The sequence below is a fragment of the Lissotriton helveticus genome, chromosome 1_1, assembly GCF_964261635.1.
Source record: "Lissotriton helveticus chromosome 1_1, aLisHel1.1, whole genome shotgun sequence".
Lineage (NCBI taxonomy): Eukaryota > Metazoa > Chordata > Amphibia > Caudata > Salamandridae > Lissotriton > Lissotriton helveticus.
In genome coordinates this window covers 1,350,469,152-1,350,495,491 of record NC_136057.1, presented here as the reverse complement: position 1 = coordinate 1,350,495,491, position 26,340 = coordinate 1,350,469,152, and the positions used below count along the sequence as shown (strand labels likewise).

Sequence of the window (26,340 nt, the reverse complement as noted above, 5' to 3'; positions counted from 1 at the left end):
TAAACAAACAAGCAATCAAGCAAATATTTCGCGACTTGTCGTGGTTACACGACCTTACCCGGACCGCATGGACAGTTTCCTGTCTTCCGAATCCAGCGCCCGATCGTCCTCTCTTCTTCGTTATCCTCGCGGCACTCCTGATGGTTCCCAGTCAGGACCGTAGATCACTCGAGAGAGGTCTGTTCGGAACCAGTGAAGTTCGGATGATCGGCTGTCAGACGAGGGTCTATCGGACAGACGCGTTCCCGATCGTTGCAGTCGTTCACTTTGTCGTCAGGACCTCTCCCACTGGATCCATGGGTCGCTGATGGGCCCCACGCTTGGGACGCCAATTGTGGAAAAATACAACTGGGGGGCACTACCAACCAGAATATAAGATCCTTAAGTATTTGCCCGGCGGTGTCGCCTCTTGAACCCACAAAGAAGTTAAACTATTGAAGAGGCAGGCGCTGGAGACTGGAAGGCAGGAAACAAGGTTTTTATTTTCTCCGGAGGAGAACACAACGAAACGGACAGAAGGTATCGTTCTGAGGTGCTCTAACTGCATCCCTGAGGCCTGGCCTCTTATACACACGTTTATCTGTTTATTGCATGTAACACATTCTCGTCGATACTTTGATGTACGGAAAGACATCCTCAGAATCCCCCCTTTCCCAGCCCGTTCCCACGCAAGGTTACAGTGGAAGTCCCCGCCCCGTTCACAACAGGTGGTGATCATCGCGCAGCTGGATATTCCGCTGATTCACGGAGTGTGTGGGGTTCGATCGGATCTCGTGGGATGGGGGGGGTTTTGATCATCTCAGGGGGTCCTTTGAGGAGGGAAGCTTTCTATTGTACGGGGAGGGGCAAGGGATTGGTATCGGCAGAGCTGGGTGTCGGCCTGGGAACGGGGAAGACAAACGGGCACACGGGGAAAAGGGGTTTGCATCAAAGGTCCGGAGATCATGAGAGGGGAGCAGGGAGGTGTCGCGCTGGGAACAGGATGAGGGCCCGGGGCAGAGCAGCGCCGAAGAGGGGTTTATGACTCAAGGCAGGTGCAAGCAGGGGGTTGCCAGCGAAGCTAGGAGGGAGAGAGAGGCGCGCTGGCTCTCGGCGGGAGCAGGGAAGCCATGGTGCCCAAAATGGCGGCTTGTTTTACGCGCACAAAAGGTTTAAGGAGAGCAAGAGGGCGCCGATAATGTTGACGGTTTCAGCCCAACTTTCAACAGTATCTTAATGTCTAATGTACTTACAAGCCGAGAAAATGGACTCCGAAGGTTGTAGAGGTGTTCTGCTTTTGCAGGGGCACCCTCACTCTTACAATCGAGCACCCTGCCTGTAGGATTGAAAGACCTGCCTAAGGAGTGACTTACAGGTTTTAAGTGCAGTGACCACAGATATAAGGAATCTTATATATGTCGTAAGTGGTGCTATCACCAGCTTTCACAGGCTGCAATGGCATGCCTGTAGTCACAATTTGAGTGGTTTCTTACGGGTGGTATAATACATGCTTCAGCCCATGGGAGACCTCTGGTGCACATATAACCTGGGCACCTTAGTAGCGTATACTAGGGACTTACAATGGTACACCAGTAGCCAATCTAGAGTGTACCTAAATACTCACCATGTCCAATTTAAGGAAGAAGCACAGAGACTGGGGTCCTGATTAGTAGGATCCGAATCAGACTAGTCAGAAAAACATAGCAACACCAGGTAAAAAGTGGGGGTAACCATGCAGAAGGATCCTACCTTCCTACACTTGCTCAGAAGCATGTGAATGGTAATTTGAACAGGTGCCTCATGCACACAAATGGATTTCGGTGGTAGATGTAAAGTTCCTTCACTATGACGAACACACTGCACGCTTGTATATTTGAGTGTAAATGTTAAAAGCAAAAGGCCAAGTCCACAAATGTAAAGCATTGCTGGCTAAAAAAGTCAAGACTGGTTGATAGTGCCAGGTTTCACATTGTGTTAACGTGCAGTTATGTCACAGAAATGAAGTGTGTTTCAACAAAGAGTGACAGCAGATCCTCACTGTGCTTGGAGCATTCCTTGGTAAAATTTAATAATCTCATAGCTATTCCCCTTGAGATATAAAAAAATTCTTTAGTCAATTTTGAGCCTGAAGTTAGTAATTTTGCTCTTCAGCTCACTGGTTGGTTCCTTTTCCCTTTGACTTAGCAATCAGTGATGGTGTTATTTGGATTGGTCGCTTGACCATTCCACCCAGTGGTTGCCTCCTTGGTCTATGATTTAATGGTCACGTCAGCTATCTTTAGAGTCCCTTCCTTTAATTAAGTCCCCCGTCTTGCTGCTTCGAAAGATTGGTCACCCTCTACCACTTTTGACTCAGTAGTTGTACTACTCCATCATGTGCTATTTTCCCTCATGTGTGGCCCTGCTGCTGTAGAGCTAGACACCAGAATAGAACTTTAGCCTGCCCCAGATTTTTATTTAGCAGAATTCTGCTTGCTAGAGCAAATAAAGTAAGAATTTGCTCCACATGTGCAGTCTTGTGGCCTGTACCTGCGATTAACAAGATGAGGGTCTTAGTTGCACCAATGGTATGAACAAACAGGTCAATATCGTTCCTTAACCCCAGGAGGAGACTGATTGCAAGGTTTTGCCTGCATGGTCCAGTTGCCACATCTTTGGGGCTTATTTCTCTTGGTATCTCTCCAGAAGAGAAGGTTTAGACTACATCAGCACACCCAATGACAAGATCTTTGGTGGGAAGGAACAGGAGATTTATAAGCCCAGTTGACCCATATTAAGCCCCTGTCACCTCCGATCTACCTCTAGAACAAAGCAGCAATTTCTCATCCACCCTTCCCTTGGATTCCTTCTTAACAGAATATTTTTTCATTTAGCCAAAAATGAGGGAAAAACAAAGATCACGGGGAAGCTTACGGTGCCTTTTGTCAAATTAGAATTGATTTAAACTGACCTTCATGTGGGTTACAGGCTGGCCAGATGTGTAGGGGGCTTGCTGGTAGCCTTTGCCTTCCAAGCTGCAGGGTTGCTCACATCATTGAGTCTTCATTTGCTGTGAAGCCTGTGATATAGCTTTAGCACAAGTGGTTTTCCATGGTTATTTGGTGTCAGTCTTTTACATTTCTAGTAGCCAAATGTAAAGAACTAAAATAATACACATGATGTTTATATTTTTCACTATGATGTTAGAAAAAGGAAGTTATGTCAAGCTGCTAAAGATGCTAACACTTGCACATGGTCCTAATATTTATCAGGTCTTTTGATCACATATTAAAGTGTGTGCGCAAGTTAAATTTGTCAGATGTTTAATCCAACAGTTCAGACAGAGGTTTAAGACTGATAGTTCAAATTACACTACAGTCGCTTAATATCAAAAAGTGGTCATGTGTTGTGTGTAAAAAAATACCTCTGTGCATAGTATGGTATGATCAACAATTTGCACAATAGGCCCTTGCAATGAGCCATTAAAGGCAGAGAGCACATTATGACAGCTATTCAAAAAGGAAGACAAATGCTGAATAAAACCTGTTGAACTATATTATTTGTTTGTAAAGTTCTCCCTCCTCAACGCTTTATTAAATATCAAATTGTCTGACATTATTAACACTCAGTGCTGGAAAGTAGGGCGATCACGCATGATCCCTGCACCGGCAGCTATCTCTGGGCTGGATGTGGGATCCAGCCAATCCAGGGAAATATGCGTAATCTGTCTTGGTGTCATTTTCCAGGACAACTCAGCAGGGCCCATACGTTGTCTGTATTCCGTTCATTGTGGCAACCTGCAAACAGTGAGTGGGCTTTCTTATTTTCACTTCTACCTGGGCACAACAAAGGCCTGATTTAAATTGCCAAGCAAAACCAAAGGGGATGATGGACGGAGTGTTGAACATTGCAAGCACTCACCCCCAGTAAACTGATCTAGGTTGAATCCACCCTCATTCTTTAGCTCACTCCGCCACCCCAGTTCAGACATGGCCATATGCAAATCAGTCTGATCCTGAGCTTCATGAGAACAGTCCAGCCCGAACTGCCAAGCCATGTCTTCCCCGGACCGGACAAAAGCATCCTGGGACCGGTTTCTGGCTAATCAGCCGTCATCAGCCAGGCCAGCTTTAATCCAGTGGCAAAGCGAGCAAGGGATCCACGTCTGGGAAAACCCTGCTAATTTAGGGCGAACAAAGCAAAACCAAAGGGGATGATGGACGGAGTGTTGAACATTGCAAGCAATCACCCCCAGTCACCTGATCTGGGTTTAATCCATCATCATTCTTTAGCTCACTTCGCCACCCCAGTTCAGACATGGCCATATGCAAATCAGTCTGACCCTGTGCCTCATGGGAACAGTCCAGTCCGAACTGCCAAGCCATGTCTTCCCCGGACTGGAAACAAGCATCCTGGGACCAGAGTCTGGCTAATCAGCCATCATCAGCAAGGCTATCTTGAATCCAGTGGCAAAGTGAGCTAGGGACCCACGTATGGGCATGCCATGCCAACTTAGGGCGAACAAAGCAAAACTAAAGGGGATGATGGGCGGAGTGTTGAACATTGCAAGCACTCACCCCCAGTCAACTGATCTGGGTTTAATCCATCATCATTCTTTAGCTCACTCCACCACCCCAGTTCAGACATGGTGTGAGAAAGTGCCATCTTTCTTGCATTGGTATAATAATAATACGGAAGCTTGTAAAGCGCGAACAGCTACCTCTAGGTGAGGTGTCCCGGCGCTAATGAGTCTTTCAGCAGCGAGCGAGTAGCCAGAAGGAAATTCAGGTATTATTGCACAAAAAGCCAAGTTTTTAGGAGCTTCCTAAAACTAGCTTCTGTAGTGGCAGATTGGATGGCAGAGGGCAAGGTGTTCCAGAGTTTCGCTGTGCCAGCCGAAAAGGACCTGCCTCCAAGTCTAGCTTTCCTCACACGCGGGATAGTAAGCTTATGCATGGAGTTAGATCGCAGCTGTCGCTCTTGGTGATAACGGGGGAATCGCATTTTTAAATAGTTGGGGCAAGTACCTTTTAGCGCTCTGAACGCCAACGTTAGCACCTTGAATTTAATTCTGCTTACCACTGGGAGCCAATGTAGCTCGTGCAGATGCGGAGAGACATGATGCCTAAAGGGGATACATTTTATCAGTCTCGCAGCCGCATTCTGCACGATCTGTAGGCGTTGCACCAGATATTTGGGCAGACCCAGGTAAAGGCCATTTGAGTAGTCTAGTCGAGATGTAATTGTTGCATGAACAACCATTTTGCGACATTCAACTGGTAGAAGAGGTAGGAATTTTCGAAGATTTTTAAGTTTATGCAGGCAACCGGCAGTAAGCTGTTGTATGTGCGGCAAGAAGGAGAGATTCTCATCCCATGTTACTCCCAGATTTTTTGCATGAGCTCCGGGAGATGGGGCTGGGCCCATTTCAGGCGGCCACCACAGGTCCGGGGGGGGGATGTTTACGTTTTCCAAAGAATAACACCTCCGTTTTACTAGCATTCATTTTTAGTTTATTTGCATTCATCCAGCTAGCCACGTCTCGAAGGCAGCCCCTGATTTTACTAAAGGCTGCCTCCGACGTGTCGTGATAGGGGAAGACCAATTGCGTGTCATCAGCATACGAAATTGCCTTGACCCCCCATTTGGCTATCAGAGTGAAAAGTGGGGCCAGATAGACATTAAACAGCAGGGGGCTAAGTGCCGAACACTGCGGGACACCACACCAGAGGCGTTTGGGTTTAGAAGAGAAGGTGCCCAGTGCCACTTTCTGGGACCGATCTGTGAGGTAGGAGTGGAGCCAGCTCAGTGCCTTGTCTCCTAGGCCTATGTCCTTCAGCCGCAGCAGCAGTCTGCTGTGATCCACCGTATAAAATGCAGCTGATAGATCCAGGAGCACCAGCATAGCTGATGCTCCTGAATCTAAGGACCACCTTATCGACTCAGCAACCTCAATAAGGGCCGTCTCAGTGCTAAAATTGCCCCCACATTTTGCTGAACTGCTGATGTGCTTTGACTGAGTGTGCCCTGGGCTCCTGCCAACCAGGTGCCCAGGGCCTGTGTTCCTTCCCTAAAAGCTGTGCTGAAACAAAACCCAATTGGCCTCTCTGGCCACCTATCAGCCCCTAGTAAATGGTACCATAAGTACCCAGGGCATGGTGACCAGAGAAGACCCCAAAGGGCTGCAGCACTTATTGTGCCACCCTTAGGGGCCCTGTACCCTGACACCCACACACTGCCTTTGCAGGCTGAGTGTCTAAGTACAGAACTAAAATGAGAGTCGACATGGCACCCATCACTGTGTGCCATGCCCACAATCCCACTGCCCTGGCATACATCAGTCACCCCTCTAGCTGGGTGCCCTATGCCAGTGGTGTGGGAACAGGTGTATGAGCCCTGTGCCCCTACAGTACCCAGGGCCATTCCTGGGCACTGTAAGTGCAGTGCTGCCATTTAAGAGTATATGGTGCTGGGAGGCCGTCATTACGAACTCCACAGCACCATGATGGCTTCACTGAAGACTGAGAAGTTTGGTATCAAACTGCTCAGCACATTAAACCTGCACTGATGCCAGTTTGAGGTTTAATGTAAGATGCACCAGAGGGCATCTTAGAGATGCCCCCTGGTACCTAACCTACAATCCATGTCTGGACTGAGAGGCTGCCTAGGCTGCCACACAGCAGACATGTTGCTGGACCCCTGTGTGGAGAGCCCCCCGCTCTCCTGGGCCTGCAACAATGCACATCCTGTGCAAGGTGCTAGGTCTCCTCCCCCCAGGATGAGCAGGGCGAAGCTTCAAAGGCCTTCCGCCTCAGAGCATCTCCAGACCATTTGCTGTACCCAGCAACTGGCCCCCACCAGTTCCGATCCCCACTCTGGCGGGAAACCCTACGTCTGAAAGGGGGGTGTGCCAGCCTGTGCCAACCCCACCCCTCAGGTGGGAGAGGCGAGGTGAAGCACGTCCCCGGGCTCACGCCATCTTGAAGATGGGGAGCCCTGCCCAATCACAGCTAGGTTCCTGCCCCCCTCCCACAGGAGAGGAGTAGACTAGGGGGTGTACCCATCCCAGGACAGGGACCTATTGGTCCCTGCCCTACCTGCAACGCCCCTAAATTAATTATTTAGGGGCTCCCTAAACCTTCCTTTCCAAGATCCCGTTTTGACAAGAAGAAGGACGACCTGGCGTGCAGCTGCTAACAAAAGGACGACTACAACTGACTTGGCCCCAGCCCTACCGGCCTGTTGATCCATGACCCTGCTCCTGCTTAACCCCGGCAACTCCTGCGGGCAGCAACCTCGAGAACCCCGGAGGACCTGCCTTCCTTGACCCTCTTAGAGACTGGGACTCCCATGAGCAGAGGGTCTGCTCCAACAGCAACATCCATGGTGCCACTTAGGAACCGCTAATCCAGCCCACTCTGCACCCGCCGAGCTGAGCCCGTGCCCGAGTGAATCAAGACCACGAGGAGGACCCCCCCGGCGACTGGGATCCGAAGTCCAGTGCCCAAAGACCCTCCTCGACGAACCAGACGACGCCTGCAGCCTCAGAACCAGAGACCCCCCCAACCGCCACCAGCCGAGGGTAAGATTCCCCGACACCAAAAGACACCCCTGCACCCGGCTCACTGCAGCCCCCTGTGCCTTCCTTTAGGGTACCTACCTCTTCTCCAAGATCCCAACTTACCTCTCGAAGTGGTGGTCGCACCTGAAGAATCACCGTCCCCGAGTCTGCAGCCTTTGTTCCCTTTTCCATTGAATAACATTGGGCGCCCGACGGCTCAAAAGTACCCTGCACCCAGCCGCTCGAGTGTCGCTGGAAGTGAAACCACTACCCTTCTCTACTTCCCCACTTGCCCTGAGTAAGTGACCAGGAGCTCAGCTTCCACAGCCGCGTTGCTTGCTTGCAGCCACCAATCGAAGGCCCCCTCCCCTCCTTCGGATAACAATGGGCCTAATTACCTCTGCACCCGGCTTCCCCTGTGCCACTGAGGGTGTACCAACTGTACCTACCTGACCCTGGAGGACCCCTGAGTCTAGGCCCAGAACCTTAACTCCACCAGTCGACTACTCACCTGGAAACCGATAACTCACTTTCCTGCCATAGGATAACATTGACTGGCGGCCAAGACATGGAACTCCCTCCCCACCCACCTTCGGCTGATCCAGGACCAGCTCTCCTTCAGGAAACAACTCAAGACCTGGCTGTTCGAGCAGTAGCGTTCCCCCCCCTCCTCAGCGCCTTGAGACCCTCACGGGCGAGTAGCGCGCTTTACAAATTTTGTGATTGATTGATTGATTGACTGGTATGACTCGAAAAATCTTTGAAGTGTGAAGTTTTGAAACTCTAAAATATTCCTATAAAATCAGCCGAATACCGAATTCCGAAGTACTCACCTGTGATCAGGAGAGAAGCCAGAACTGTACCTTGTAGCCCAGTATTGAACCGCAAAAGTAATCCTAACCGGGTTTACTAGTAACTTGTATTTTCTCTATAGGAATCCATTGTCTGCTTTTCTATGAAATTTCTTCTGTCTACTTTTGAAAACTTGAAATATTCCTTAAAATTCGTACCTACTACTGAAACGTAATTACTTACCTGTCTTAAGTAGAGACCCCAGTGCTGGACCTAGGAGCCCATTACTGGATTACCAAAGTAACGGGAACGTACTCTACCTGTAACCTGAATTTTCTCCCATTGGATAACATTGCTAGATTTTCACTGAAAAGTTTCTAAGTGTGAACTTTTAAAATACCTTTTTATTCTTTAAAAATCATTGCAATAACTAAAACTTTTTACTAAACTGTTTTCAGCTTAGACCCCAGGACTGAATCTAGGATACAGTCCTGGAGTTACAAAAGTAATCGATAATGTAATCAGCTGCATTTATGAAGAAAAACCCATTGAGCTCAATGTTAGATTGTGTTTAGATTTGTGTTGCCTACTGCAACCTCATGTACCTGTTGTGTTTACAAAGATATTTCCTTTCTGCAAAGTAATTACTTGAGATCACTCATAATTGACAAAAGTATATTTTTTGATACCGGTTGGTTCTAAAAATAAAACAACTATATCTTTTGATATAAAAACAATTGGCCTGGAGTTCAGTCCTTGAGTGTGTGAAACCTTTTGCTGACTGAGTGTGTACAACAAATGCTTTACACTGTCCTCTGGTACTGCCTTACTGCTCGACCAAGCTACCACTTTTGAGAGTAAGGTCAGCCCTGACTTTACCCTCTGTTATACCTCTGGGGTTGGTGGTCTCTATACACACTGTACCTTACTTTGGTCCAGTATATATAGAGCCACTTTCTCACACATGGCCATATGCAAATCGGCCTGACCCTGTGCCTCATGGGAACAGTTCTGCCCAAATTGCCAAGTCATGTCTTCCCCGGACCTAAAACAAGCCTCCTGGGACCGCCAGAAACCAGTCCCAGGATGCTTGTTTCCGGTCCAGGGAAGACATGGCTTGGCAGTCCGGGCTGGACTGTTCCCATGAGGCACAGGGTCAAACTGACTTGCATATGGCCATGTCTGAACTGGGGTGGTGGAGTGAGCAAAAGAGTGATGATGGATTAAACCCAGATCAGTTGACTGGGGGTGAGTGTTTGATTGGCTCAAGCGCTCCGTCCATCATCCCCTTTGGTATCGCCTTGATTTAAATTACCATCACCCCTTGTTTTGTTCAAGTATCATTCTGGCTGGGAGCCATCTGGAGCCTAACACGAAAATGACAATTCAAAGGAAGGAAACATGCATATAGCTTATCACTTCACAAGTACTTTAAGGCAAACTATGTTGGAGGCAGGTTTTTGACTTTGTTCAACCCCCACTATGTAAGAAATGTGCATGCACTTTAAGAATGCAAAATGTATCTGTGTGTATGAGTAATTACACTAATAATGCTTTAAATGGAACCTACCCTTTTTATTTTTTAGTTCTTCTATAGGTCGGCTCATCCTAGTGTAGGGACTCAGAGCGCTTCATATCACTCATAGAGTCATAAATCATACAAGTGGGCAAATCAACATACAGAAAATGTTACTTAAGATAAGGCAGGTTGTAAGGCATAGGAACCACATACTTGTAGGCATTATATGTTAAGAGTGAACATAAAGTTAGGATATAAAACCTAACAGTGATTGGGGTTGTCTGTACTAACAAGACTTTAATTCCCATCTTTTCAATCCTAGGTTAACAACACATTGAGAAAAAAAAACACAATCAAGATCTAAATCCATGTCTTACAAGTTGCATGCAGCTCCTTGATGTCGTAAATAGATCACTGTGCTATATTAGAAGGACTACAACTTATGGACTGAAAGAAAATAAATTGACCTAGGTGTCAAAAGCAGTAGCCCACTTACCTGTCTACATAAATTCAAATCTATGTTCTGCTTGCTACACTATGTATTTAGCAGCAGGCACATTAACCCTCTATCCTACTTTATGAGTCAAACTGTGATTGGACAAAACACAGAACTTTCCCATTACTGCATTAACAACCAGAGTTACTACTATTAGTACTACTATTATCATACGTCAACATTGTTACAAGAGTCTTAAACCTTGTACGGTGTGCAAAAATCTGATAACATCTATGAACAAGAATGTTCGATTCTATTAAGGACACAAAAGCGAATAATATGCAATCTCTTCCTTGCTTTGTTTTACAACAGCAGACATGAATAACCATATAAATCGGAAAAAAACAGAGATGTATGCAAAACTACATATACCAGAGATCCAAGTTAACCAAACATGCCATGCCAGAGAGAATGGCCAACATCCAGTCGGCAATCCTGTCAATGTATAAACCAGAGCAACATCCTTAGCTCTGCCTCTTCTGCTGTGAGAAAACCTTGAATTGCTTATCAAAAATCTCAACATCATTCTTACTTTTGATCTGAAACTGAAGACAAGAAAACCTAGATATCTGCTATACAAGCGGGTGGGTAAAATTACATCCTCATGAGAACAACATGAGCAACTATATCACTAACATCAACAAGGTCAAAAGAAATCTATAATACAAGTAACAGGCGAGATAATCTTCGTCTCCCCATCCTTATTAGAATGAAAAACCCTTGTTCATGAATGTTATAAAATTTTCGATTCTATGCCAGGATAGGAGACTTCAGATTATGCAAGTTTAAAGCTTATCAACCACCATAGAAAAAGGATAACTTACTGGATTATGATAGAATCTTTAAACGTGGAATCCGACGCCCAATCCTTCATGTGGATAATCTCTTCCAATCGAGCTCTCACTGCAAAAGACTTGGGCGCAATGGCTTCCCAGACCGAGTGAGCGTCAAAAACAGAAGTGTTGATTTCCGCTTTGGAAAGAAGCCATTTCAACCAGTGTTACCAAGTAGGAAACCACACCGGACCATGGGGCCCCAACAAAAAGATCAGTATGGATCATCGGGGGGAGGGGTAAGTAAAGGAGCCGTAGCAGACTCATATTCCCATAAACAATTAACTACACAGATGTTTCTGTCAGTTGGAAGAGCTGGGAATACCATTCGCCTCGCTGCAGGCTAAGCACGTTTGGATATCAGGAATGAAACATCCTCAGGTGTGAAAGATCTGCATGAGAGATTAAGCACTTGAACATCAGAGACCCATTTGCAAGAGACGAGTCACAATAACAGCGTTAATTTCGTGGAGAGTTGTTTCCTGGATAAAAGAGAGTTGTCAGGCCTAGACTGAAGAAATTGAAGTATGATGGGGACATCCCAAAGACACAAATATTTTGGTTGAGGAGCTACAGAAAAATGTACTCCTCTAAGAAGCTTAGACACCAGCAGGTGTTCCGCCACTGGTTTGTTGGCAACAGGAAGGTGAACTGCAGAAAGAACCGATCTGTAAGAATTAATGGTACGGTAAGAAAGGCCACCTGAGGCCAGATAAGCCAAACAAAATGGGGACATGAATCCCATCTGCTGAAACAGGATCAAAACTCCATTTCACCACCAGCCAGACCATTGTTTCCCTACTGCGTAATATTGTTTATGTGTGGAATCCAACCAGGCTTTGTAAATGAGGTTGAGAGCCTATTTGAAAGTCCTGGCATTTGCCAGTGCCTCCAGAAGGTCTCCAAGGCACTAGTCTCAATTGTTGAGTCATGACCATGGGATGTTGTCATCCGAGGGGGTCCAGCAGGAAGCTGGTAACCAAAGAAGTAGGATAGGGCACTCACAAAAGAATACCAACAGAGTTGGAAACCAACACTGGGTTTTCCAAAGGTGTGAAATCAGAATCACCTTTGCAGTCTGTGCGTGATGTGAAGGGACACTCTATAACATGGATAAGGGGAGGAAGCCATTCCATCCCAGAAATTCTTGTTTGTGCTGTCTTTGAAATGAGGAGGCTGGCTATTCAGAGCGGCTGGTGGAGCAGCCTTGGCCTCGACCAGCAGGGGTAAAAAGGTGAAATTGGAATACCTTTTTTTATGCTGCTTGCGCTTTATCCAGGAAAGTGAAAGTATTCACAAATTTCGCAACCTCCTTTACTAAAGGGTTGCAAAAACAGACCCTCGGTTGAGGGACCGGCCTCATTTGCAGCAAATTCAGAGAGTTTAGGGTCCATGTGAAGGAGGAAGAGTAATGGCGTTCTGGAAGACAAACAATTATTATTGCCCAAAAAACAAACTGCTCGTTGGGCCCAACCAGCTAATACATCCCATTGATAGGCGTACCTTGGTCTTATGCCAGGAAGGCCATGTCTAAGATTTTCGCCAAAGGACCCCAATTATCCTAGAGCTTGTCCTGGCAAGCTTTCCATGAACGATCAATCCCATTCTTGGGGTCTTTGACAAATCTACCAAGGAAGGTTGACAGGTTAAGGTCAATGTCATTGGTCAAAGTCACCTTGCCTGCTAAGGAAGACCTGAGACACTCCGAGTGAAGGTGGCAGGCTTAGGAGAAAGCATCCACTCTATGGAGAGTGGATGCACTATATCGTCGGGATCAAAGGTATCCTGCAACAAGGGGAACAAAGAGGAGCCAGAAGGAGTTTGTCGGCCGAAGAATCCAAACTCCTTTTCTTAGGGGCAGGTAACTAAGACCGATAGTCTTCATTTGAAACTTCCAAATCACACTCTGGATGTTCTAAATCCTGTATAAACACCAGACTATCTGCGACATCGTCCTCAAAAACATCCCTCTAGAAAGGCCGCCATAAAAGCCAAGTAGGCCAATTTAAGTAGTTTCAGGGCATCCGTCTTGGACGACACCTTCAGTGGAGTAGCTTTGGAGGCACTTTGAGGCGTTGACCGAGGCATACATTGAAAGAAGGTTTGAAGCTGTTCCACCAAAGGTCCCAACGACTTTGCTATGGTCCTGTGGACATACTTTTGCACGGCTTGGGATACAAACTCTTTGTTAGGACCCAAAATGTAATTGGCAACATTCCCTTGTATCAAATCAACAGACAAGTCAGTAGGACTGGGCTGAAACAATGAGCAGTCTCAAATAATGTAAGTCCCCAAAAGTCAAACGCTCTGTAGATATAGAGGGCAACTTGTTACTGCTCAAGGCAAGCCTTCTAATGAAAGGAGGGTGAACCCTGGCAAGGTCACAAATATACCCTCGGTCTAAAAACACACCAATACACAGAAAATTAAACGGGTGTGCAACACTAAAATCCTAAATACAAGGTTAAGTATGTATGAATTAATAGAACAAAAGGGTTGGTTGGAGCATCAAGGAATAAGGAAAGGTGTAACAAGGGGGAAAAAGTATCACCCACAGGCTATATAGTCTGTCTTCAAATATTATTGCTGCCTTTGAAGATGTATAAGTTTAACATTTTTACAGCCCCACTGGAGAGCGTCTCATTACCTGAAAGAAATGCCTGCCTCCACCAGAGGAACGGCCCAGTGGGAGGTCTTGCAGGCTTGGCCACGACGCATAGGTCCTGTTGAAGAGCACGCTCGACGAGGCCCGTGAAGAGAGGAGCAGGAGGAGCTGGCAGAGAGCAGCCGCATCAGGCTTTGTTGAGCGCAGGAGCATTGCCAACAAGGTAAGCAACCGTTGCAGTATCAGTGAAGGACCGGGGTGAATGCAGAGATCACACATACTACTGCCCGCGTCTGCCGCTTGAAGAAGAATCATAAACTGGCAGCACCGCATGCAGTATGGTGCTCCCCTGCCGGGGACAACTAAAGCAAGACTGCCGCCAACAAGCAGTCCACATGGACGGTATATATATAAAAAAAAAACAATCCTAACAAAACCAGTTAAAGCAACAAAATAAAAAAAATTAAAATATTCTGCAAAAATACAATATTAAATAGAGTGAGGCAATACTTAACCCGTTGGGTGCTGGTGACGGAACCACTCCGTCACCAGCCTCGGACGAGTTCCGTCACGGCCCGGCCGCCACACCTGCGCGGCAGCGATTTCGCGCCTGCGCTGAGCATTCCATTGAGCGGGTGGGGCCGTGACGGAACCACTCCGTCACAAGCACAGTGCGCCCGAGGCACGTGACGGAGTGGTTCCATCACGAGCATGGCAGCGCCGCGCGCCCCCCCCTCCCCCCTAGCGCTGCGGCGGAATTAACGCAGCAGCCAAGGGGTTAAATGGCTGCCTAGCAGCAAAGAAGAGGCAGAGTTAAGGATGTTGCTCTGGTTTGACAGAATTGCTGATTGGATGTTGAACATTCTCTAAAAGTACAAGTTAACAGTCAGGCTCTGCTTTTTAAGCTTCGCCCATCGCAACTCCTCCTCCTTCCCACCTCCAACATTGGCCATCAATATAGGGGTTCCCAAAGTAAGTACTCAACATATAACCGCACAAATTCATGGGTTTAGGGCAAAAAGTAAACAGTTGTGGCCCGCACGGATCGGGGGGCAATGTAAAAAAATTAAAACTTATCTTTTCGCCGGGTCTCTCCTCCACATCAAACTCGAGCTGGAACAGTAAGCACCCAGGCTCACCTGACCAATCACAACGCTGCAATGCAGCGTTTGTCTGAGCGTCGTGGTTTGGCACTCAGAGGGGACCTGGGCATGTTCTACTCTCAGGCTGTAGTGCATCCTGCGTGGATAACATACAAAGTCAAAGCCTCATGTGCACTTGGAGTGGGCAAACCACCCCTCCTCCCCTGTCCTGCTCTGAGAGCAGAGCAGCCCCACTGACAAAGCAGCAGGAACAAATAAAATGATAATAACATTGAGTTATTATCATTTTATAGTTTCTTTAGTTACACTGCTTAAAAGCAGTGGGGCGACATTCCCCCGCCTTAGCTGAAAAGTAAAGCCAAACAAGCATTGGCATAGCCAATAGGTCTCGCTTTTGGGACCTTATAAGTGAATAGCCATGCAACACTTGATGTTGTCTAATCTAGGATATTGTGCTGGATGACTAAACATTTATAATGTCCCAAAGGCGAGACCTACTGGCTATGCATTGGGGGCCTTATAAGTGTTTAGGTAGAGCTATTAACTTTGGCAATGTTTCTAAGCTGTGCTGTAGAGAAGTGTGGCTGCTGTGCAGCATGCTGAGAAGTTGTAATTAAAAAGTGTAGGAAGCACTGAGTGATGCTGTGGTGTCGAGTGATGCTGTGCTGACCCGGAGTTATGCTGTGGTGCCGTTGAGTGATGCTGTGGTGGTGCTGAGTGATGCTGTGGTGGCGCTGAGTGATGTTGTGGTGGCACTGAGTGATCTTGTGGTGGCACTGAGTGATGCAGTGGTGGCGCATAGTGATGCTGTGGTGGTACTGAGTGATGCTGTGGTGGTACTGAGTGATCCTGTGTTGGTGCCAAGTGATGTGGTGGCGCAAAGTGATGCTGTGGTGGCGCAAAGTGATGCTGTGGTGGCGCATAGTGATGCTGTGGTGGCGCATAGTGATGCTGTGGTGGCGCATAGTGATGCTGTGGTGGCGCATAGTGATGCTGTGGTGGCGCATAGTGATGCTGTGGTGGCGCATAGTGATGCTGTGGTGGTGCTAAGTGATGCTGTGCTGAGGGTGAGTGATCCTGCGGTGGCCCTGAGTGATGCTGTGGTGGTGCAGAGTGATAATGTGGTGGTGCAGAGTGATAATGTGGTGGTGCTGATTGATGCTGTGACCGTGCTGAGTGATCCTGTACTGGCCCTGAGTGATGCTGTGGTGGCCCTGAGTGATGCTGTGGTGGCCCTGAGTGATGCTGTGGTGGCCCTGAGTGATGCTGTGGTGGCCCTGAGTGATGCTGTGGTGGCCCTGAGTGATGCTGTGGTGGCCCTGAGTGATGCTGTGGTGGCCCCGAGTGATGCTGTGGTAGTGCTGGCTGATGCTGTGGTAGTGCGATTAATGCTGTGGTGCTGCAGCGAAGCTGTGGCGGTACCGAGTGATACTGTGGTGGTGCTGAGTGATACTGTGGTGGTGCCGAGTGATACTGTGGTGGTGCCGAGTGATACTGTGGTGGTGCCGAGTGATACTGTGGTGGTGCCGAGTGATACTGTGGTAGTGCAGAGTGATACTGTGGTAGTGCCGAGTGATACTGTGGTAGTGCCGAGTGATACTGTGGTAGTGCCGAGTGATACTGTGGTGAAGGTGAGTGATGCTGTGGTGAAGGTGAGTGATGCTGTGGTAGCCCTGAGTGATGATGTGGTGTCGCTGAGTGATGCTGTGGTGCTGCTGACTGATGCTGTGGTGCTGCTGACTGATGCTGTGGTGCTGCTGACTGATGCTGTGGTTGCTTAGAGCGATGCTGTGGTGGCGCCGAGTTATGCTGTTTCTACTGTCATCCATGCCTTCAATATGGATAAGCTCAGCAACACAAGATGCTATGCTGTAAAGTGCTCTATAAAGTGCCCTTGAACACCACACGAACTTATTGTGCTACTGCCAAAAAATACCAGGTAGTTCTGTGCAAGGGTGAGTGCTATGGTGTTGAGCCCAGAAGCACAGTTTGCACTGCAAACGTTTTACAAACTAGACCTGAACTCATCACCGAGGCAAATGCACAAGGGTAGACCACACTAATTTAAATAATTTCCTTATGTTATCCCTGCTGCCACAGAAACTCTACTGGCTCCCACAGATGTAAATTAAGTTCAAGGTCTGTGCATCATTTTCTACGCCTTTCGAGTGTGAACCCAACTCCAGAACGCATTCAAAAGCTTGTCACTCACTACATGCCAGCATGGACCCACTAATTTCGTAGTGGCATATTGATCTTCCAACAGAAAACCAAAGGTGAAGTTAACAGAGACCGATTGAAAAGGCCTGCACGTCTCCTTCGGGTAATAGCTGTAATTCTATCTGGCAAAGTTACTTTTTCTGTTTCTATGAATTACTCTTACATTCTTGTAAGAGATACGGTTTGAGGTATTTATGGAGCATTCAATTCTGCTATCATTGATTTATTAGATGCAACCTGCTCCAGGACATGATGTAAAGCTGCTTCTTCCACCAAACTCTCACATTCAGTGAGAACGGGATTTTTCTGCCCTGCTGCCCCCAAAAGATGGCCAGCAGAGATAAAGAGAGGGCACTCTGCTCGCGGACACAGGGCGCCTGGCAACGTGAAGGAATCAAACAGACAAAAGGAGATTATTAGAGGGTCAGGGAGAGATCAAGCATTGCTGGCATGGCTGATTTACAGGCGTGCTGATAAAGTGCTGCGGCTCACTGTCAGGAGTACACGACAGCTTCCTAAGCTCTGTGAATAAATTACTGCTGAAAACCCGTATACCATTTCTCCACCTAGCAACCAAACATAACAGGATGTGGCTCCCCCTACAAGGAGCCAATATGCTACAAAGAGAAACATGGGAAGTCGAAGTGCGAGCGAGGCCCCGTGCTCGATAAATACGAGTCGAAAGAAAGCAGACTTTGCAAATTTCACCCCTCCCCCCAGAAAAAGAACTGGCAGTCCAGGAAGCCTTCCAGTGAGGCGCCAATGGTGAGGTGACGATAAGAAATCTATCTGCATGCTAAACTGAGGGGGCCCCCGCCATGCAGATGTATAAAGAAAGCAGGCGGAAATTAATTACACGAAGGCTTCAATCCTTAGAGCAGAAAACCCACTCTACTGTCAGAAAGAGGATAGGGTTTATTGACTAACAGAGAATACAGATTCACCGACCGGATGATAGAGGACACAAAACGCCCATTTTACTCCTTCAGCTTTCTTTAGACCGCCCTCCTTTGCAGCTTGAGGTCTGCCTCTCTGGACAGATTTACAGTTTCTGACTTACTGCGGCTGGGCACTGTAAATGCTTTAATCAAAATCAAGCCTGAAAACAGTGCCCACTGCTGCACCTCCTGGTACTGCTTCGGCCAAATTGGGATGTAGGGAAAGATATTAATTAGCAGGAACAGCTTGAAGAACTTAAAAGAACATAACAACGTATCAATACAGAAAGGGAAAAATGGGAGCACAACAAGTCAATTCCCTGGTAGACACTGCCTTGGGTTATGAGATGAAACAGTGGGCGGTGTTACTATGGCAACAGGATGGACGCTAGATCAGATGGATCCAGCGGGTCAGCAGCAGGAGAACATGCCAGTCATAGGTGGCACACCCCTGCATGGGCACCAGCTGAACTGCACCCCTTCTGTGCCTTCACCATTTGCCAGATACTCTACCTCCTTTCATTTGCTTTCTAACCGCCACGCACTGGAACTTCTTGAAGTGAAGACAGCTGCCTCCTGGAACTTGTGCGGCCTAGGGAATGTGAGAAACAAGATGAGACTATAAAGAGACAAAATGTGGACATAGTTGCCAGTGTGGGTGTTTAACACACTTTTTTTTGCAGCCAACATGGACACTGCTGCAGGCTGCTCCTCTCTGCCTCTGAAGATCGGCGTACTGTGTGTGGCCCCAGCTCGCCCACGCTAAAGGCCGGTCCTGGGTGAGATTCGCGAATTCTACGCTGTAGTGTACCATATATTACACAACACCTGAAAACCAGAGACGTCTCGTCACCCAATAGATACAGTTCTGTAACATAAATTATGGGCGCGTCCACGTCTAAAAGTTCATAGAGGGCTGTGTCAAACCTCCGGTAGCTCTGTCACATGACTGGGTATGAGGCAGGCGAGGAGGCTGCCATAGCGACCGGAAGGCGGAAGCGAAGCCAGCAACGAGGTGTGGAGTCATGAATGAGCGGTACTATAACCTGAGCGAGGATCAGAAGTAGGTGATTGCGAAGTACCCACCTGTGACAAAGAAACACGAGTGTGAGACAGTAGGAGAAGGCGGTTGTTGTGGGGGAGACAAGCTTATGGAGGAAACAGATATTCATTGTGAAGGGGTTTCAGTCTAGTTGGGAAATGAGTGGGGGATCTGAGCGACCAGTCGAAAGTAGTGGGAGTTCACTTAGATGGCACAAAACTTTGGTGAGAAATGTGGGAGGCAGGGCAACGAGGTGTAGAGTCATGGATGTGCTGCACTACAACCTGAGTGAGGATCAGAAGGCGGTGAAGGCGAAGTACCCACCCGTGAAGAAGAAACACGAGTGTGAGACAGTGGGAGAAGGCGGTTGTTGTGGGGGAGACGAGCTTATGGGGGAAACAGATATCCTTTAGGAAGGCATGAAGGGGTTTCAGTCTAGTTGGGAAATGAGTGGAGGATCTGCGCAACGGAAAAAGTGAAAGCAGGGTTGCGCACACATTTCCAACGGCATGCACGCGAATAGTGTGGCAAAAGAGAAAGTAATCGCGTTCCAGATGGCGCCTCGGGCGCTGAAAGCTGGCGGCTACGCGCGTGCATGCCAGCGCTAAGCCAGCAAAAGCATGTGGAAGCATTTCAAAAACCCCACTTACTAAATGTCTCGAAGAGCAGCTCATGCGCTGGCTCAGGCGAGACCTAAATAGTGACAAGTGGGAAGCACAAACTAGAGTTTGCATTAGTCTGTCTCCTGCCTCGCCCTTACACAGCAAGGATTGCTGAAAGCCTGATTAGAACTAGGCACCGCTGGTTGCTGTAAGTAGCACTGGTACTGCAGCCATTGCTTTAAATTGGAAGGTTCTGAGCACCTGCACTTCTTTATTTGAAAGAGAATATACTTGCACTTCTATCATACATTTAATAGGAGAGTGCCGGCCCTTTTCAAGAACAAACAGGGACTCTAAATGGTGAGTACGTGCCCTTAAAGATTCCCAATAATAGCACTGACTGCAGCTGCTTTCGAAACGTGACACCACTTCCACTCACATCTGCTAACGAGTCGGTTACCTAAGAAAGTTATCAAGTCTTTCAACGCCTGAGGCCGCTTGTGCAAGAAAAAGGAAATTAACTGCACGGAGAATGAAAGTGTAAAGTCCCTCAAGGTGGTAATGGCAAAGGAAACCCTTAACGCGTAGGCATCAAATCGTGGACCGGAATTAAAAATATGAATTAAATAAACACAAGGGAGAAAGCACAACTAGATATTATAAAACGCAGGTACCTTACAGAAAACGCACAGTGAATACTACTCCCCCTTTTCACTTCTCCAAATGTTCAGCATCCCATGAAAGCCCTGCGGTTTATTTCGAATCTAAATTGTGTTACTCTTCCTGGTTTGCTACCGCCCACATAGTTGTTAAAATGGCAGCCCGTTCACGTGTTAAATTGTCCTTCCTCTGTTTCACTGACTAAACCATAACATCGTGTTATGTCTGTCAGTCGGGGCCATGTTGAATTGGGAAGGCGTTTTTACTGCGGGAAATATATATATATAAATGTTCTAGGTTTACATTCTGAAGTTTTAATTCCGTTAAGGGCATGGAGGCGTGGACTGCAAACGCTTAGATAAACGAATGTTAAAAATATACCTGTAAACTTTTCAAAGGGGAAAAAGCAAGCACTGACAGAGCCAATAGGTCAGGGGTTATCCGCCAGCCTTTTGTCAATTCGTATTTTGTTTTCTTATGGTTTTTGCAAAACATTTTTGTTGGGGAAGCAAGCTGCGGGACCCTCGGCAATCTTTTTTTTTTTTTTTTTTTAAAAGCATTGGCAAAGCAAATAGGTCTCGCCTACGAGCAGGGCTTTAAGGTGGATGAAAAAAGCGGGGGGGGGGGGGGGGGGACTCTCAAAGGGGCATAGCCGACGTAATTAAGGGAGTGGCTTAAAATCACATCAATTAAAAATCTGTGCTTAGCATAGTGTGCTGTCTGACTTGTATTTTGGCGTTTCTGTCATTGCATCCAGATATATGATAACAACAAGTAACATCATACCTACAACAAGCCAGTGCTATTGGCTTTGTCAATGGTGATTAGCTGCATAAAATAAACAAGCAGCAACTATGGCTTGTATATTATTGAACAAGTTCCCACTTAAAGCCCTGGAGACACCACAACAATGTTACTGCTCCTGAGTTTCAAAAAGAGAAGGGAAATTGTAGTGTTGCGCTCTAGTCGTTGCGTCCCGACTTAACAACGTAGAGCGTAACCACCATGTTGGGGATTAGCGCAGAGCCCGCGAAGAGAGCGGACGGGGCTCCCGGCGCTCTGTCAACTCGAATAAATAATATAAGTAATAGCTATCCTCAGCGCCTCCGCCTCTCATTGGGTGGATAATCTCGATACTACAAATTGGCGACGAGGTCGGAAAAGGGTACAAGCGGTGCGACAGTCCAGCGCGCCTTGTCACTGCCCCAACACGGACCACAACCACGAGGCAGTAACGGGCCACAAGGCAGGCACCGCGCAGAGTAGAAGAGCGTGGCAGCGGAGAGCAACCGTGACCGCCACTCTGAACCACCGCACACAGGGACATGACCCATGAAAAATAATCGGAGCTCACCACCAACTGCGGGTGGGTTGATCAGCCAGCCCACAGGCACACATAGAGGCGGACACACACACCGGCCAGGAAAATGCGCCAAGCTAGCACGGACCTCCCGCGTGCACACCCGGACATTGGGAGCAGTGCAGGAAAGTGAGTACGACGGCCCGAGAAGGGGGAAGATAGGCAGGGCGGCGAAACACTTGTCGGTGCACAGTGTTACTAGGCACCACGCTCGCAGCGGCCAACCTTCCCGCCTGTGGCCCTGGCGGAGCAAGCACAGCACAGCGCGGGAGGCGATCCAGTGCCTCAAAAGAGCCCGCCACGCCAGCACAGACATAGTGCGCCAGGAAGCCCCAGAGGGAAAGAAGAGCTTCCAGAAAGACGAGCAGAGATGAGCGCCCAAGCCTCCTTGCTGACAACGCCAGTTCCCTTCCTGCACAGACCAGGAGATCCCTCAATGAAGTGGGAGGATTGGAGAGAATACTTCATGAACTACCTGGAGGCGTTAGAAGACGAAAGCGGTGAAGCATTTCCCAGCAAGACAAAGAGAAGGATACTACTCCACAACCTGGGCGGCGAAGGCATCAGAGTCTTCCGAAATCTAGTGCCGAAGACACGACAGGCGGATGATGATGACGTGTTCCAACATGCGATCGAAGACCTAAACGACCACTATAGACCGGCAGTGTGCACGTCCATAGACAGGTACAACTTCCAACAGAGAAAACAAGCAGCGGGTGAGTCCATAGACGAATATGTGGCAGCACTAAAGAAACTAGCAATCACATGTAAGTTTGGCGCTTTACACGACGAGTTCATTAAAGACCAAATTGTCATGCACACCACGAACACTGCAATCCAAGACAAGCTCTGGGTCAATGGGGATGCGTCCCTGAAGGAAGTCATAGCCATGGTGAAGAAGGCAGAACTATCTAAAAGATGTGCTGAGGCAGCAAAGGGAGAAAACACCACAAGGACCATGGTCAACAAAGTCACAGAAGCAGAACCACCAGACAGAAGCAAAGGGGAGACAGGGAACACGAGGACGCAGGCCATATATGTTCCCAGACCATCACCCGTGAAGAAACCCACAAGTGAGGGCAAGAACGTGTGCTACAGGTGTGGGAGCCATTCTCATGCAGCCCACGATAAACGTTGCCCAGCTTCCCACGCCAAATGTATGTTCTGAGGAATCATGGGGCACTTCGATAAAGTGTGTCGCCGTAAGCAGAGAAGACCGGCGGTCAAGTATGTTGCACAAGAATCAGACAACGAAGGAGACGGGGATGAAGTTGAAGACAACGTGTTATGCATAGAGGAACACATACTGAGCATTAACTGTACCCGCTCTAAGAAACCACAATGTGAACTGTCAATAGGGGGAGTACAAATAAAGATAGTAGCAGACTCAGGGTCCCCCTACACCATAATACAACGCAAGGTATGGGAAGAACACTTCCAACAACACCTGGAACCCCACCTAGAACCCCCAGACATTCAACCAGTCACGTTTACTGGCGAGCCCATCCCCATGGTGGGGTATCGAGTCCTAAAATTTGAGTTCAAGGACGTGCAAGTTATACATGGCCGATAAAGGGCGATCAGTCTTAGGATGGGTCGACCAGGGCGAGTTGGGCATACAGCTGAACCCGGGAGGCAGCACACAGGTTCTGATGACCAGCCCGGAGCGACAGCCTGATATTTCCAAAATGAAGGAGGAGTTTTTCACAGTGTTCGGAGGAAAAATAGGGAAATTGACTAAGTTCACGCACAAGATTGACCTCAAAGCAGATGCCAAACCCGTATGCCACAAAGTGAGAAATATCCTGATGGCAATAAGAGGAATAGCAGCGGCTGGAGGACAATGGCATTATTGAGCCGATAAACAGTGCAGAATGGTTGGCACCGTTGGTTGTGGCAAGGAAGCCCAATGGTAAGGTACGCCTCTGCATGGACCTGAGAGGACTGAACAAGAACATAGTAGTTGAAAAGTTCACGCTACCTTGAATAGATGAAATGCTGGCCAAGACTAAAGGTGTAAAATGGTTTTCCACCATTGACCTTACCTCGGCGTACCATAAAATAGCCCACTTCCTTCATAACCCGGTTCGGGTGCTACCAATTTCGCAGGATGCCTTTTGGACTAGCATCGGCAGCGGCCGTATTTCAGAAGCTTATGCACAGGCTGTTCAAAGACACAGAAGGGGTACAGTACTTTCAGGATGATATCCTGATAATGGGCAAGAACAAGGTCGACCATGATAAGAAACTGTCCACAGTGTTGCATGTCTTGGCACGAAATGGACTCACGGCAGAATGGGACAAATGTCGCTTTGGAATGTCATCCGTCACTTACCTAGGCCACGAGATCAGCGACCAAGGGATCATGCCCAAACAAGCCAATGCTTTAGCCATATGTGATGCACCCCCACCGAAAAAGAAGAAGGAGGTTCGCTCCTTCTTAGGGATGGCCGAGTTTTACAGTAAATTTGAGCCGCACCATACGGGGGCGTGGCCAAGATGGCAGGCTGAGTAGACGTGTCTCCCGCGAGCTCCCGTGATCCTGGGCCCGTAACCTGTTGATACTTGCTGATCTCCCCCCACCAGCGCGGAGATCGGCACCGGAATCGAACCGCTGCACAACGGCACTGCCGGGAGCTCTGGGTGACCCGGTGGGGGCGGCGGCGAGGACCCGGAGTGCGCCCGGGTGCAGAGCAGGCTCGGGGAGCTGGCCTAGCGCTGCAAAAGGCCGGAGCCACAGACAGACGGCGCCGCAGACGAGCTGACCCGACGGCACATGGACCATCTGGGGTATCGAGCGGTCCCTGCTCAGCCTAGCGGGGGCCCGGTGGAAGGGTCCCGCCCGGTGCGTATCGTGTCCGGGACTGGCCTCGCCACGTGTGGCTTCGGCGTGGAGTGCTAGGGCAGACCGGGGTCTGGGCCTGTTGGCGGGCCTGAGGCTGCCCGTTATCCCCCTGCTCCAGCAGAGATCGGCACGGCGTGAGAGGACGAGTGGGGGCCGCTCCGAGGAACCTCCGCACAGCGCGGACTGCCATACCGCGCCTACCGGACATCGCTCTGACCCGGGCGGGAGCCTGCGGCGGCTGGGCCTGCACGTCCCGGAGAGGGACGCGGCGGACTGGTGTGGGGTCGCTGCGCAAGCCCGGGGACGCGGCCGGAAGTGGGCCTTCGATTGCGCAGTTCCCCGCGGCCTGACGCTACCTAGCACCGAGGGTGGTGCTGCCCCGGCGTACCCCCCGTCACCGCAGTGTGGCCGGGACCCGCCGCCGAGAGGCCCGGAGCAACTGTGGGGACCTATAGGGAGCCGCGACACTGCAGGGGCCGGACCGCACGGACTGAGCCATACTCGCTCCCGGGTTGAAGGGGAGCAGCACAACCGCGGTATCGGCCAGCCAGGGTGTACATCTGACTCTGCCGGGGACGACTCCAGCGCTCTGGCGAGAAGGGCTACTTGGTCGCGTTGAGGTCACGCGTGGAGGACCGGCCGCGTCTCAGATGATCAGTTGCACAACGGTGACGGGCCTCGACCGCTGAGCGGCTCCAGTTTCAGACCCAAACAGTTGCAGCTACGACCACCAAGGGAGGTGGACCTCCATCGGCCCCCTCAGACCCCCCCACTCACATGATGGCAGGGAACAGAGGGGGCAAGAAGGGAGACCGCACTCTGCCAGAAATGCTGAGCAGGAGTACCCCACGACCAGATAGGTCTCAACCAGCCCCGAGCCCCTCGAACAATGCCCGAGGAGCAGAGGGAGGGGAGCCTCCAGTCACTAGATCGTTCCTGGAGTCGCTGTTCAGTTCCCTCCGAGAAGATTTCCAAACGCTAAAGCAGGAGGTGGCCGGGGAAGTCCGAGAAGTGCGAAGGGAGGTCGATTCCCTGGGCGAACGAGTGGCTTCTATTGAGGAGGCCGGGCACTCCCGAGACGAAGAGATCATACAACTGCAGCAGGAAGTGCTGCGACTCAAGGACCAGCAGCTTGACCTTCAGGCCCACGCCGAGGATCTCGAGAATAGATCCAGGCGCAATAACATCCGGGTCCGAGGCGTCCCATCGAAAGAGGAAGGAGACGACGTCGCTGCGTACCTGCGAGACTTGTTCAGAGACATACTGGGTGAACCCGGAGACTTCCCTGTCCGAATCGACAGAGCACACAGAGTGGGCCTGCCGCGCCGGGCCTCGGCGCCGCCCGCGGACATTTTAGCCTTCTTACCAGACTATCCCTTGAAAGAGCGGATTCTTCGAGAACCACGGCGGCAGCAATCCCTGCGCTTCCGTGGCCACCCGGTGGCCCTTTTTCAGGACTTTTCGACCATCACACTGCAAAAACGCAAAGCGTTCAAAATAGCCACGGACTTCCTGCGGGAACATGACACGCAGTATTCCTGGGGGCACCCCTTCCGGCTCATCTTCCGTTGGAATGGGACCTTGCATCAACTCCGGTCCCTCCAGGACACCTGCGGAGTGCTGGGGATCACCACAACGGAGGAGGACGCACCTACGCCCCGCCGCCGCCGCGGCACTAGAGATGGTTGGCAGACGATTCAGGAGCGACGATCCCCACCTGCGCCCATGAGACCGGACTCGCCCACTATCCGGGCGGAAATGGACAGTGCAGTGCATGCGGTGACCAGAGACACGGCGAATGGTGAT

At 49.3% G+C, this 26,340-nt stretch overlaps 1 protein-coding gene across 8 annotated transcripts in view; it reads right to left on the bottom strand.

Moving 5' to 3' along the window:
- XRCC6 (X-ray repair cross complementing 6) overlaps window positions 1-20,480 on the bottom strand; it is a 227,184-nt gene extending 206,704 nt beyond the window's left edge. For 2 of the 8 annotated variants that reach the window (XM_078683226.1, XM_078683253.1), the window contains exon 1: window positions 20,344-20,480. Coding sequence is in view for 2 of the 8 variants with exons in the window: in XM_078683246.1 (XP_078539372.1) it covers window positions 2,930-2,935 (6 nt within the window). In the remaining 6 variants the exon portion in view is untranslated. Of the gene's footprint in view, window positions 1-2,929; window positions 3,038-20,343 lie in introns of those variants that run through there. The other 6 variants (XM_078683262.1, XM_078683230.1, XM_078683271.1 and 3 more) reach the window with 6 other exon arrangements.
- Between the last annotated feature and the right edge of the window lie 5,860 nt (window positions 20,481-26,340).